This window comes from Apus apus, chromosome 16, assembly GCF_020740795.1.
Source record: "Apus apus isolate bApuApu2 chromosome 16, bApuApu2.pri.cur, whole genome shotgun sequence".
In the NCBI taxonomy this organism is placed as follows: domain Eukaryota; kingdom Metazoa; phylum Chordata; class Aves; order Apodiformes; family Apodidae; genus Apus; species Apus apus.
In genome coordinates, this window is record NC_067297.1 from 4635127 (window position 1) to 4650119 (window position 14993).

The 14993-nt window shown below is 41.9% G+C and overlaps 1 protein-coding gene across 1 annotated transcript; it reads left to right on the forward strand.

Moving 5' to 3' along the window:
- Positions 1–5764: 5764 nt before the first annotated feature.
- On the forward strand, positions 5765–14347 carry YWHAH (tyrosine 3-monooxygenase/tryptophan 5-monooxygenase activation protein eta). Its single transcript, XM_051633894.1, has 2 exons — positions 5765–6147; positions 12920–14347. Exons 1-2 carry the CDS (start codon positions 6061–6063, stop codon positions 13574–13576), a joined length of 744 nt encoding a protein of 247 aa, XP_051489854.1. The 5' UTR covers positions 5765–6060; the 3' UTR covers positions 13577–14347.
- Positions 14348–14993: the final 646 nt, after the last annotated feature.

Below are 14993 nucleotides of genomic sequence, written 5' to 3' on the forward strand. Positions count from 1 at the left end.
CCCATTAGCATCTTTGTCCCGTGCCACCTGGATATTGAATCTGCATAAAATGATTTTGAGAAGCTAGATGCATTTGGACAAGAATTCACAAGCTGTGCCTCAGAGGACTTGACCATGCTGAATTCCAGGTAGCTGAATTCAGAGGTGAGCTGCTACTTCCCTATCCATGAGTGGAAATGGGCAGGATACATAGCTGTGCAGTAGTGAAAGAGATCATCATCTGTGAAATGCCAGTGATGTTTAGCATTTGGCCTTTTCTGCTTGTGGTGCTGGGTAGAGTGTGTCTTTGAAGGACAATATAGTGGAGTTCTTTATATTGTATTCAGATTGGGCTAGCATTTGAATTGTTCAGTTCGTGTCATACCTTGTTTCTTAGGTGTTATTTGCATCCCTGTCATGTTCTGCCTTCCTTGTCCCACCATATGTAGGGAGCTCTGGATGTGTTTATGTTGTTCTTCCTTGGAGCTGTAATTAGAAGCACTCTGAGCACGTGGATGACCTGCCCTGAGCTGAATGTGCTGTACCTGTTGTCATTCCTCCTTGGCACAGTCTATCAAAGGAAGGAGCTTGCCCTAGATAGAAAAAACAAAGCCATTTTTATTTTAAAAGGCATGTAAGGGCCCAAAGCACAGTACTTATGTGTTAATGGATCACAGAAATGGGATTAAAATCTAGCAGCACTTTCAGAAAGTCTGTAACTTGGCTGTCCCTGAGGTGCAAAGGACACTTTTCCAATGGGCAAGCATCCATATTTTCCAACACTGCTGCTAGAGGCAGCTTTCCTCTTGGCTGTTCAGCAGACTGACCTAAGGCTTGCAAGGTCAAAGGCTGAGCTGCTGGCTATTAGTAGTTCTAACTTAGAGATGTGGTGTTGAAATGGCTGTATGGGAGACCTGGATGGCAGCTGCTGGTGAAAAACTTCTCTGGACTGAGAGAGTGCCAGAGAGGATTAATGACATGAGAAGCAGCTTTCCCTGCCTTCAGTCCCACTGACAGTTCCTGCTGGTGATCATGGTTATGGAATGGACACATCTGAGGCCCACTCAGGACAAATGTCAGGAGAGAGAACTTCAAGGCCAGTGTTGTCAGGCAGACTCTTTTTCTGGATGCCTGGTGCAACTTGCTTGAGGCCTCATTTTCAGAGGAAATGAGCACAGCAACTCAAGTGGGGCACCCAGAATCAGAGGCCACTTTTGAAAATGTGGTTAAAGGCATTTTGTTTTATCTCTGTCTCTGATTATACTTATCCCCAACTCTGTAGTGTTATGTTCTACAGTGAAAGGTTATTGTTTTAGATCAATGTTTTTCAGTGGGATTTAATTCAGTTCTAAGTCAAACTAATTCTCTTTGGTGAAGTTTGAAGAGCAGTAAAATTCATTTAAGAGAGATCTGGGTTTATTTTTTTTTAATGTGGCTGCCGATGCTTAGTTGTGTATGCCCAGCATGAGGTGTCTTCAGGGTGGTTCCAGAAATGAAATGCTGGACATCTGAATTCTGATCTTATTGGTAGGCTGCAGATGCTCAACATCTCTGAAAAACTAGGATTTAGTAGGATTGGGTTTTTTGGTTTTGTTTTTTTTTTTTCCTTTCAGTATTTCCTTAGGTTTTTTCCCCTCTTACATACAGAGCCTTTTTTCAATATGATGCTCTGGTGATGGCTTCTGATAAGCAGGCTTTTTCATGTTTTCCTGTTTATGCTTGTGAATTCTGGTTACTTTCCTTTGATTACATAAAGCATAACAACACATTTTTGTATCTGGACAGGACTAGCAAACAGCGTGGTCTGAAGCAGCTCGTGAAGAGTTAAAGCTGCTTTTGTTTAGCTACTGTGTTCTTGCCACTTAAAGAAACCCCCACAACTGAGCATGCTTCACAGCCTCCTGTGCATATCCCTGAATCATTCTGGCAAGTAAAAACACTGCCATAATCTTTTATTCAGACAGTGCTTATTCTTCACTGGACTCTGAAATGAGCAAGCTCTTTAAAATAGTACATTTTGCCTGAGAGTTCTGAGGATTTATCATCTCATGTCTGCACAGGATTTCGAACATGCAACTGTGTGTGAATGCAGAGTCATATGAAATATACTGCAGTGATCCCAAATAGATTTCAATACACAGACCTAACTTTCCCCATGAGTGAGCATGAGCTCTGCAGGTTTTGTACCAACCACTACCCTTTTGTTTTAAGGATCTTCTTATGTTGGTGAATAGTTACAGTTCATGGCTTGAGCCCTACTGCTTCTGAGCAGCACCCAGGCAGCACTTTTTCTTCATTCTAGGTTTTACCTTAGAGTTATGAGGGAGGTTCTGTGAGAATGATTCAAGATTAATGTGAAATTGAAATATGACAAATAGTAGAATATTTTCACACACACTGTGACAGACTAGGGGGTTCTGTTGCTCATTAAACTGTGCTATATGGCTTGTCTAGAAATATATCATTGAAATTATAGTCCCTTGTGGCTTGGGAAGGAATCATCACATTTCAGCTACACCCACTCCTATCTTGTGTTCTGATCTTGTCTTTGGTTACAACACCTTTCCTCCCTGATGTGCACTTACCTATTTTTCCTGGGGGGGTGTGCTGCCAGGATTCTAACAATAAGAATTATCTGTGGTCCTAAGCCTGTGAAACAAGCTGCCCTTTATAGCACGATCTGAGCATCATGCCCCATGTCAGTGCCAGTCACAGTATTTCCAAGATCAGATGCCCACAAACTCTCCATCTTTCCTTCTCTACCACACTCCTCTCTGCTTCCTTTGCTGTGATGTGGAAGGTGGTTAACAGCTCTCCCCCCCCCCCCCGCCCCGAACTGGTACTTGCTTCTGTTCTTTCTCTTTTTCAGTGTATTGTCCTCAAGACTTTTATCATTTAGCAGTTTCCTAAGAAGACATTTCCTTGCTGCAGAGAAGAGAGGGATAACTCTCTGCTCCAGGGATGAGTAGGATGTTAGTGCAAGGACTTTGTAGTACCACTGCTCTAGTTCCATGAGTCTCAGGAAGAGTGCTGCAGACCCAGAGAAGAGGTGGGCTATTCACCATGGGGAAAGGCTGGGAATGGCATGGAGTAGCTTCCTTGTATTTCCTCTTCACCAGTGTACCTTGTAGCTCTCTCTCCTCAGCTAAACATCAGCAGCAGGGAGATGCCCTCTGAGGCTGCTTTGGTGTCCCCAATGCCCCTGTGTGGAGTGAACAGTGAACTAGAATGGCATTTCAACAGGGAGCTATTTGTGGAACACTGGTGCTGTCCAATAATCAGATATGCCTGTGGAGCAGAGCCACTGCCTTAGGTCATAGTGCAATTTTCAGTACCATAAGTTTCTCCATCTACAAGTTCTTGCTGGGTGTGGTCAATTTGCCAACTCTGCCTCATGAGAGCAGTATTTCTGAACTCCTGCCTGAGCTTTGCTGGGAATTGCCGAGCTCTGTAACATCATGTGTGATGCCTGGCATCTGAGCTCGGCAGGGAACTGCAGTTAGATAGTGCTTTGCACCCCATTCAGCACTCTAGCTAAAGGTCTGCTGACATTTACATTTCCTTTCCATTTTTATGCTTAAGATGTTGTAACTCGGCTTATAAATATTGCAGCAGATTGAAACTAATTGCGTGAGCACTAATTTGTTTTCATTTGTACCTCTCTAGATCTGTGGAGCCGCCATTATGGCTGAAGATCCAGAGCACTGCACACTGAACGCACAGGAGAATATAGGTACTCTCCCTCAGACCTTACATTGTGACATATAATCACTGCACTTTAGGTTATAGTCAGACTAGAAATGCTGCATACAAGGTTGCCTGATTTTAACACTTTTCCTTGCAACAGTTTGATTTAGACAAATGTCTGGTTTTAGAGCAATGAGGTTATGTAGATTCAAGGTTAAGAATTTTTGAGATGCTTTAAACTGAGAACTAGCCACTATACAGATGCTTCAATTAAAAAAAAAACAACCCACAATATTTAATGGAAATTATTTTTGTGCATGTGGAGATATCTCCACATATATTTGGCAGATTAATGCAGATTGTCTGGTTCAGTGGGTGAATAACTGTTTTTAAAAATACTTCATAATCTGTTTCCCCCAGGAGCCTGAAACTGCTGTATGACACTAGAAAGCTTTTGGTAGAGAAATTTTCAGAACTGTTGGAGACTGAATAATCTGTATTAAGGAGTTGTTATAACAGCAGAATTTCCAAACTGGAGAAGCTAGGCATTCTGGACTGGCCCATCTCACTATTCTTGCAAAAGTGTTAGATGTATCAAAATGTCTATTTTTTTACATTCAGTCATACCTTTTCAATAATGTGTTCCTGCTGTCCATAGGTAAAACTTTATCCTTAAGTAAAATTAATACAAGTTTTGCATTAATTATGGTAATTAATTATACTGATAAGTGGGATACATTATGTTAAGGTTTTTGAATGTCACTCCCTTTTCTTAGAAACAGTTACAATAAAATCCCATGAGGAAAAAGGCCTGTGGAGCTTGCTGGTATCTGTGTGCAACTGAGTGCTTCCCAGTGCTGCAGAGAGCTATTTCCTGAATGTTCTGGCAATCTGTTTATAACTTGCTATGTGTAATTCTTTATCTTTCATGCTTTATCACATATAATTGCCTTTTATTCTTGTCATAAGATGTGCTTTAAAAAAATTCGCAATAGTCACCTAGTCCCTTTTAACCCCGACTGCGACAATTGTTTTACATGACATTAGGGCTTAATGCACAAAAGCCAGCAGTGTTAGAGTTAAGGATAAAAACTTGTGGCTGCCACAATGGAGTGGATTTACTCGATTGCACCAGTGCAGGAGTACTGAAGACAATGGCAGAGCAGTGTCCTGAATGGGACCAGCCGTGGTGCCCTGCCTGTCTCTACTGCTGATGTGCATTTCTCCTCTTTGGGGGCGAAGAGAGATGTGAGCTGAAACTGTTGTGGGTGCTGTGCTGAGGGCTGTGGTGCTGGGCTGTCTGCTGGTGAGCAGCGCTGGCGTTCCCTGCACGGCCGCTCCCGCTGTGTTCAGTGGTGCAGAGGTGTCTAAACGCTGGCTGTGTTGGATAGCAAAAGTTACTCTGTGATGTATGGCGAGAAATGAGTAATGTGGACGTTGGGGTTGCTGCAGCCAGCAGCAGCTGTTGTCATTCGTGCAATGTGTCTCCTTTGAGATGATTTTTATGTCAGGCCGGTGCTCTGTCATTTTGAAGAGGAGCTCTTCTGTTACAAATCAGAATACCTGGACAAGATGAATGTAGTCGCTTCTCGTAGGCAAGGTAGCGGAATTGTCCCCTGCCTACCCACGCCTACGGTTAGGAGTGTTCTGAAGCAACAGGGGCTACGAGCTACGTTTATTTCACTGGAATGAGGCACAACTGTGTGAGCGCTGCAGGACGGAGCTCACGCTGGAAGGCTCCGTGGTAGCACAAAGGAGTGATGGCGCAGGGCAGGGGCGGACACGTCCTTCCACACCGGGCGCAGCCCCAGCGGCAGCCGTGCCCCCCGGGCTTCCCTGCCAGCCCCCTCCCCGGGGCTCCGCGGTGGGGGCTTGGGGCCGGGCAGGCAGGGGCGGGCGACAGAGGGTGGCAGAGGCTCCGCAACGCCCGCCGCCCACCTCCACCTTTGCAGCAGGAAAATGCAGCACTCGCAGCGCGCACGCGCCCCCGCCGGCGCCCCGGGAAGGCTATTTATAGCAAGTGACGTCACCTAGAAATAGAGCGCGGGGAGCGGCGCCCCCTCCCCTCCCCTGCAGTCCCCGCGGCTCCGCCCCCTCCTTGCCTTCCCCGCGCGCAGGCGCAGCCCCCGGCAGCAGCGCGAGGCGCCGAGCCGGGCGGAGGGGACCCAGCGAGCGCGCGCTGCCCGCCTTGCCGCCCTCTGCGAGCGCGAGGCGCCAACCGTCGCGTGGCGCGAGCCGCGGCTGAGGCGAGCCCAGCGGGCGTGAGGCGGCGGCTCCCGCCAGGGTCCCTGTCCGCACCCCCCGCGCGTCTCCAGGCGCAGAGCCCCGGCCCCCCTTTCCTCTCTCTCCGAGGGGCGCAGAGTGCCCAGCCCAGCAACCACCACGGAAGCGGCTATGGGGGACCGAGAGCAGCTGCTGCAGCGAGCCCGCCTGGCCGAGCAGGCGGAGAGATACGACGACATGGCCTCGGCCATGAAGTCGGTGAGTGGGGCTGGTAGCGTGGCGGCTGTGGGTCATACCCGGGGAGGAGTGTGTGGGGTGGGCAGTGGCGGGGGAGGGAGGGAAAGGAAGTCCGTGCTGGCCCGAGGCGGAGCTGGGTCCTGGGGAGGATGCGAGCCGCCAGGTCCCACCCGTGGCGTTGAAGAAAGGAGGGCGGGAGCAAGAGGCAGACCATCCCGCCGGGGCACCTCGCCGCCGTCTGGGGCGGTGCCCGTTGCTACCTGCCTCGGGAGAGACGAGACAAAACAGTAACCGGTCCAAACTGCACCTAGAACCCCGTTTTCTTTAAAAATTCATTTTCTTTCTCCCTCGTTTCCTTCATTTTCTCCTAACGCCCCCCTGGCGGGTCTCCCGCTCCCCTGGCTGTCCCTGCCCTGGGGGTGTGGCTGTCCCCATGCCCTCCTCTCGCCTCTCTCCCCCACCCCCGCCAATCCGGCGCGCAGTGCCGCCGTTTGAATACCGCCCGCCCCTCGCCTCGTCGCGGCGGGAACGCGGTGGATTCTTTCTCTGCCCCCCTGCTCAAGACAGGGTCCATCCTCGCCACCTCCCCCCACTCTCCCGCCCACCCGGTGGGGATGACGGATGTGACCTTGGGGTGCGTCTCCCCTTCTAGGAGAGTCTGGGGGTGCGGCTGGGTGGGTGCTGGTCGGGAGGGGATGGGAAACCATGTACGGCAAGAGAAGCCCCTTTTCTAGACGTTTCTTTTGCCTCGCGATAAAAGGCACGAATAGAGGCCTCACCCACAAATGTTAGCGCTCTGACTCAAAGACAGTAGTTGCATCCGGGTATGAAAACTACCCTGTGCACAGAGAGCGTCTTCCAAACTTTAACGTTGCCTTTTTGCCTCTTCTTTGTAGGCTAACAAATTCTCAGTGCATTCCGTACCTAATTGTATACTGACGTGTTTATAAGTTACAGTTGCAACTCTTTTCCAGAACCAAGCAGTGAAATTTACTTGTGCTGACCTGTCTGTACTGATACATAATAAAATTGCAGAATGATCAAACTTCCTATGTCTAGTCCCTTTTTTAAAAGCAAAATATCCATATTTTGTGAATTTAAGTGTAATGTTAATGCCAGTGAATGTGTTGCAGTGTCTTTGCTGTACCTGATTACAGTTGGTTTGTTCTTGCTGATCTCTCCTTTGTGAACACCAAGGTTCCCAAGAGGAATTGTTTTCTCTTGAGAGTACTGTTGTTTAAAAGACACCAGATTATTTTAGTTCGAAAGAGCAGCTTCAAAGGGAGTTCACATTTTCATTGTAAAAATCAGTGTATCAGTTTAGTCGTTCAGGGGCTTAAAGGTATGTCACATCCCATAAATAAGGGCACTAAAAAGACACTTCTTTTGCTCCTATGACCAGTCTAGTTCTAAAGCGGTAATGCTTATAAGTATTTCAATATCAGAGGTCCTAGACACTAAAACAAGCTGTATTTTAATGATACCACTATAATTCTTGATACATGTAGTAGTAAGCAACCCTGTTTATCTCTCAGATCTTTCAGTTGCTAATTTAAAAGATGAAGTGGAGAAACCACTATGGTCAACTGCTGCTCTATAAGACTTGTTTCTCGCTGAGATTAGTAGATTTCTTTTTATTTCTCCAAACATAACTGAACTGCAGTATATGTATGGCTCTCTGAGCATACATGAAACAAACAGAACACAGCTGCTGCGCTTCAGGAAAAATGTAAACTGTGTGTATGTCCAGTTGTCTCTTTAAACTGTCCTAATTACTGTGCAATTTTCATTCATTCTGAGTCACAATATTCTCATCTGTAATGCTACTTTTCCTCTTGAATTAGTTGTGTAATTATGAACTTCTCTAACTGGGAGCTTTTGTGAACGCAGTAAGTGAGCTGAGTCTGGAGCATTTTTGAAACATTACATTATAGATACTTCAAAAATACAAAAAGTAAAGCTGAATTTAAAAGAGAGCCATTTCCACATTTTAAGCTGTGTAATTTACTTGTCTGTCGTGTAGCACCTGATGTTTCCTTGGCTTTCACAAGTTTTCGCACTAACATGATTGATTTCCAGAATGCTTTTCTGTGTTTGAAGTTGATTTTGTAGGTCTGAGCATAACCTATGAAATGTAGGTATGTGGGCTGTTATCACACTGCTAATAATTTTCTTTCAGTGATTGTAAATATCCATTGAGAAAACTTTATACATGTAGAAAAATACTCAAATTATCTTCCTGCACTCCAGAAATGTTAGACTTCCTTCAACAGGAAATCAATGTTCAACTCGGATACCTGTTCTCAATGCAGGAAATCTTAATTTGAAAAGTTTATTTTAAAAATATCCTTTAAATCTCTGCCTATAACGTATTTGATGGTTTTTACAGGTGCTATAAGAAAGTAGCGTGCTTTCAGTGTAAATATAAATCTGATTAATTTAAGTTCTAGCTATTTATCCCCACACTTTTGCAATAAAAAATATAGCCAACAGCCTGATAGTTACTCCTAAAACAGAAAATAATAGACTATTTTAGAAAAAGTATATTTGCAAGAATTTTGAGACTGCCACTGAGAGAAGTATTACAAGCTGCCATTTCAGCTGTTAGTATTCAGTCCTTATTTTTCTGTTCTGTTAGTTCCTTCTTTTAAAGAAAAGCCAGGTGAACCAAGAGTTGTAGCTTAAATAAGGAAACTGCTGTTCAGTAATACAATATTTTGTTGCCATGAATCTTATTTTTCTTGAAAGAATTCTAGTGTTTTGGCTTGTAATGTGTAAACAGGAGAGGAAAATGAATGTTTAGTTTACTTTTTTCCAGCAAAAATTGTTTTAATAGAAAAGATAATAATACATAAGTGTGCCTCTACTAAATGGCGTTCTTCCAAGGGATGTGGCACTCTGTATTCAATGCTGCTCCAGGATTCCAACTATTTGAAATAACCTTACACGGTAGGTAAAAAATTACTTCACAGCACACTGGAGAAAGGTAGGCTTTTAGTGTAAGTGTTGAAAGGTTCTCACTTGATGGAACAAGTACTCCAGCATGTTGAGAATTCAGTACCTTCAGTTTTAGATAATTCCAGAAATAGTTAAACATTTTAGCTGTATAAACCCTTAGTGTTTCAGATATTATTAAACCTAATACGTAGTACTCAGTACCTCTATCAATTTGTTGCTTTTCTAGCATAGCTACATAGTGGGTTGAAAGTCATTTACACTTAAAAATTTGTAAGATTAATCTTGAGTTATGTGAGATGTAAAATTTTAAAATTATTAATGTGTGAAGTACTGCTTGGAGTGAAATAAATTTAAGTCTTGAAATGATCTTAAATTTTTTGAGGAAAATAGCCTGAGGTTCTAGTTTTAATTTCTAGGCTTTATCTGTGTACATAGAAGGAGTTAAAAGTTTAGGATGTTCCATGTATTTAGTATTGTATCACTGAGTTCTCTTTCACATCGGTGTCTGGTTTTGGGTTAATGAAATACATATATATAGGAGGAGGGAATGAGATGCCTTTATTGTGAACAATATCCTCTGCTCCTCCTTACTGTGGTTTTATACAGTAAATCTAGCTATAGAACTTCCAATGCTTGGTGCAGAACACTGAAGCCACCTAATGCAAGAAACTGCTCTGGTTTAAACTCCTTAGTCTGGTTTCTATTTCTTTGAAAACTACAAACTATAACTTTATATCACAAGAATTTTAATTAAATTTTACAGCAGTCTACTGATAATCTGGAATAGTCTCTTAATTTAGTCTCTTAGTCATATCTCTTAGATACTTTCATGTTTTAATTAAGAAGCTAACATTCTTTTTCTGCGTATGAAATGTTCTGCAGTTAGTCCAGAGAAATGGCTTTTTTCCTGGGCTTTTTTCTTGTGCTTTACATGAATGTGTCTTGAGATTCCCTGCTATTCCTTAATCTTGCCATGTCAGGGTAAGGTCTGTTGTTGGGTGGTTATTGAGAGTTTTAACAAACTTACTTGGCTTAAGCTGATGCAACAGCTAAACCTTAGCTGGCTAGTCTAAATATAGTATGAAGATACTTCCAAAAGTTACACTGCATTTTAAAGATTGTACTGTTGACCTACTTTAAATACTGAATGTTGAGTAAAGACTGGCTAAGATTGCCAGAGTTCATGTTAGACTTTACAAGATCCTCCCTCTATTTATGTGATGTTCAGGAATTTTTGCAAATATGTTGTTTATCAATTCTTGCACTGAATTTCAGTTGTGATTAGGGAGGGTCACAGTGCTTTTCAGGTGTACATTATCTGCAGTTGCAGTGGCTTCTGTGCAAGCGGGCTTTATGTCACCTTTTTCAGGGTGGGTACTGTGATGCATTTTCTGTAATTAAAAATTAATAACACCAGCAGAGAGATAATAGACTAGAAAAAAACAACCTGGAATACTCTTTCAAGGCTAGTGGTATTCCTGTAAGATGGTATTTTTTCTTGTGACAAACTGGATGAAATTTGAAAACTGATTCATTTATCTCCCCTTAGGTAAATACACCAGCTGTACAGCACAGTCAAAATTTAGGGTTTAGTACTTAAGATTTTTGATGGTTCACATTTGTTATGTACTGTAAAACACCATTTTGGTGTTTTGAATACATCTGTGTCTAAAGGTTTATCTTAGTGTAAGAAACCACCCTGAAGACATAGAAGAAATATTTATAACAAGGTTTAGAGTGACTACATATCTTCTTTTATTTATTGAATATTAAATATCAGCACTTTGCAGGGTATTTAATTTAAAGCAAAGGGAGAGGGATGAACATGAGAGTAGCAGCTGAGGTTAAAGAACAGAAGTGGTAAGTAGAGGGTAAGGTGAAAAATGGATGTGATGATGTATCAGGTGAAGAATTAGGATAGCTGTAGCAGTAGTCTACTTGTAGCTGTGATTTCCTTTGTATGGAGTCTGGACTGCAAAGCCAAGAGGTGGTATTTCTGTTACTGTTGTTCTGTCCCACTAAGTTGCATCCTCAGTTATTTTTGTCTTGTATGCTTCCTTGTACTCAGTTTTAGTTTTGAAGGTAATATAGCTCAGTAGTGTATTAACAGATCACCACTTTGTTGTTTTTTTTTTTAATATTGTAATGATAATGAAGGCAGGTGGGGGAAAAAATAAGATATTTTTAAATGATGTTTAAGTTTTAGAAAAACGTTACAAACTCCTATAGATGTCCCACTCTGAGAACGTGCAATGAGCTTTGAAGCATAGTCCTCCAGCAGTGCAGGAATGACCAAGTGATTATTAATCCTAGGTGGATGTCTTCATTTTATTTTTGTAAAATAAAGTGCTGTCCTCATAGCCTGTAGGCAATAAAAAGCTCTTAATTGAGCCTTTGTCTCTTGAGGGTCTTAATACCTTTACTGGAGGAGATGATAGAGATGGGCTATAGTGGAGATTGTTGAGGGAGGGATTGTTGGGAGGATGATGAGCGGAAGCAGTGATGAGGAAGATGTCAGTAGAGTTGATTCCTGTGCATTTCATGCTCTGCAGATTGTCTCTAATTGTGTTAGGCCAGGCATGGAGCAGTGTCTTTTGGGAGTCTGGGTTTCTGAGCTGTGTGGAAAAGGCATTTTAGAGGTAAAACTAATTGACTTAGCATATTTTAAGAACAAAATCTGAATTTAAAAGAAAGTGCTCTCTTACTGAAACAGTTCATGTAAGTTCTTTTTTAGACTTCACAATATGCACATTTTTTTGGTCATTAACTGGCTACATATCAGCAGTCTCAGAATACTGTAAATATTTGTGACTTGATTATTTGTAGTATGTAAGAATTTTGTTGTGAACATTTTGATTCCTGTTAAGCAGTGTAAATATGCAGACTCTTTAAATAGTGATTTCAGTAGTGTCTGACCAAAGACAAGTTTACTTTCGCACCAAACAACTATATTGTTAGAATTGTACTTATTTCTTATAATGCAGTTAATGCAATATGCTTACAGTAGTGGAGTTACATTTTTAATCCTAATTTTGTTTTTGTAATTTTGCAAAAGTAGAGCAACTTCAAGTGACTAAGTCTGATAGGTTTTATTCCCTAAACTCACACAGCAACTGAAATAGGCCTAAATACAGTATTTGAAGTATTATCTTTCCTCTATCTCAGCTTTTTGCAGTAGGAATTTTATAATGGCTTTTAAAATTTGATTTCCTGTTCTGTTTCTATGCAGTTTCTTTTCATGTCCTATCCCTGAAATTTGTCTGCAGCCACCAGTTAGCAGAAATCAGGATAACTTTTGTATTATAATTGCTCACTTAAGTGACTGAAGGATTCCATTTGTACTATGCAGAGCTTAATGTAATGACTGCAGCGCTTCCATCTCTGCAGTCCCATGCAAGAAAGCAGCAGGGGAAAGAAATGCAAGAACTGCACTAGTTTCCAGTGTCTGTGCTGTGTTCCAGACTCATAAAATTGGTATTCTAGGTACATTTAAATTTATCATTGTGTGTAGTCTGTGTAATTATAGCAGACTTAATAAAAAACCTGAGCCTTCTTTCTGTGAATGCTACTCCATTACACGAGCCTGACTCACTTTTGTTCAGTGAATGTGCTTTGCAATGGCTTTTAAATACCTGTTCTATTACAACAGAACTGTGGGGGCTTCATTCTTCTAAATCTTGACTGAAGAAACAGTTTTAAGTTTTGAAAGTTACAAACTGACTCATGTCTAGAAGGAATTTTGAAGCTTGTACTTCGTGATGGAAATACTGAAAGAAGTTTGCACACTCTTCTCTAAGGCAAACCCTTTAAATTTCATCTTTCTCTGTATTTTCAGGTAACTGAGCTGAATGAGCCTCTCTCAAACGAGGACAGAAACCTGCTGTCTGTAGCCTACAAGAATGTAGTTGGAGCTAGAAGATCTTCCTGGCGGGTCATCAGCAGCATAGAGCAGAAGACTATGGCAGATGGGAATGAGAAGAAGCTGGAGAAGGTTAAAGCCTATAGGGAGAAGATAGAAAAGGAGCTCGAGACAGTCTGCAATGATGTTTTGGCTCTCCTAGATAAGTACTTGATCAAGAACTGCAATGACTTCCAGTATGAGAGCAAGGTCTTTTATCTGAAAATGAAAGGGGATTACTACCGCTACTTGGCAGAGGTTGCTGCTGGAGAGAAGAAGAACAGTGTTGTGGAAGCCTCAGAAGCTGCCTATAAAGAGGCTTTCGAGATCAGCAAAGAGCACATGCAGCCCACTCACCCCATTAGGCTTGGGCTGGCACTCAATTTCTCAGTGTTCTACTACGAAATCCAGAATGCTCCTGAGCAAGCCTGCCTTTTAGCCAAACAAGCCTTTGATGATGCCATAGCAGAGCTGGACACACTAAATGAGGATTCCTACAAGGACTCCACTCTCATCATGCAGTTACTTCGAGATAACCTCACTCTGTGGACGAGTGACCAGCAAGATGAAGAAGCAGGAGAGGGCAACAATTAAAAAGCTTTCCTCCAGTCCCTCTTTCGTCCACTTCACCATCCCCATCATCACCAATATTTCCTTGCCACAGTCACACTAAATATCTAGTGCTAAGCATATCTGTATTGTACAGCTGTTCAGATCTGCTGTCCACTTTATCAAGAAGCAGTTTCAGATGAGTCTTCATGGGCATTGATGGATTGATTGGTTTATTTGCCCTATTTATCTTAGTTGCACTTGAGCAGTGCAGAAAGATGAGTAGCAAATGAGGCATTATTAGTTTGCCTGTTGATTGGAATATATGGGAAAGGATAAGGGAAAGTAATTGAAGATAATTGGATTCGGGTTAAAATTTTTTCCATTTGAAATGAGCTGACAGTTCTGTTAAGCAGTACATTTTGTGCATGCAAAGTAAATTAGCCACCCCAAATTTTTTTCAATGAAAACAGTTAAGCTGATGTTAAATGGCAGCCCTGTTCATCAGTTTACAATAAACTGTTTAAAATGTGAAGTTTAAGTAGCAATTTATTTTTTTGCCTCTAACTTATGTGCAAAGTTTCTTTTAATGCAGTTCATCTACCTAAGAGTTTTGATACTTGTAAACTTTTGCAGTTGTTTTGAAGAATCATGGATTTATTTTTTGTAAACTCTTTGGCTGTTTAGTTGTCTGTGTATTCTGACAACACTATGTCAATATTAGCCCATGTTAAGATGGATGACTGAGACTTCTAAATTAAATGTTTTGGAATTAAATGAATAAAATAAAATGCTGCTTCGGGGATGTTGTCTCTATGTAAGCTGTCCTGTCTTTTTTTCAGAACAGAGATTGAGTTACCTAACCACATCACTGATGGCTTAAAATATATTTAATCAAAAGTTTAATGAGAAATTGCCTCACATGCTGAAACAAAACAAAAACTAGCAGTATGCTGAAAAAAAGCAAACAAAACCTCACAAAAAAACCACAGCCATCTAGAAGGTGACACCTCTCACCTCTGTGAAAGTGGAGTTTCCAAAGGTAGTATAATCAGTTATTTGCTTGGTAGAGCAGTTGTAATGCAATTTGCTGAGGAGCTAACAAGTTGTAAATAACATTACTTGTTATAGCAATATAGAGACTTTTCTTTGCTTCTCTCCACTTTAACTTCTAAACTTTTTTTCTGAAGTGCTAACCAATAAATTACACATAAAATCCAGTAACTTTATTTCATATTTACCTGCTTTCAGCAGAAGCAGTATTAGTTCTTTAATAATGCCTCTCTGTTTTAGCTAATTTAAGTTTCTGCTGTTTTTCTCTCCCAACAGTTAGTATATATATATTGGTTGGTCCCATACATACTGCTGTAATGGTAATTACAGAATCAGGAAAAGTTAGCTGTTATGTGTCGCTGTATCCAGACTGCTTCTGCCACCTGAGATAGCTCAAAGTTCATGTAAG

Bases quoted from the DNA above. Each gene is read 5' to 3' on its own strand.
- YWHAH (XM_051633894.1), top strand. From the start codon at position 6,061: ATGGGGGACCGAGAGCAGCTGCTGCAGCGAGCCCGCCTGGCCGAGCAG. The intron at 6,148-12,919 runs GTGAGTGGGGCT...CTGTATTTTCAG, and splicing joins TGGCCTCGGCCATGAAGTCG to GTAACTGAGCTGAATGAGCC.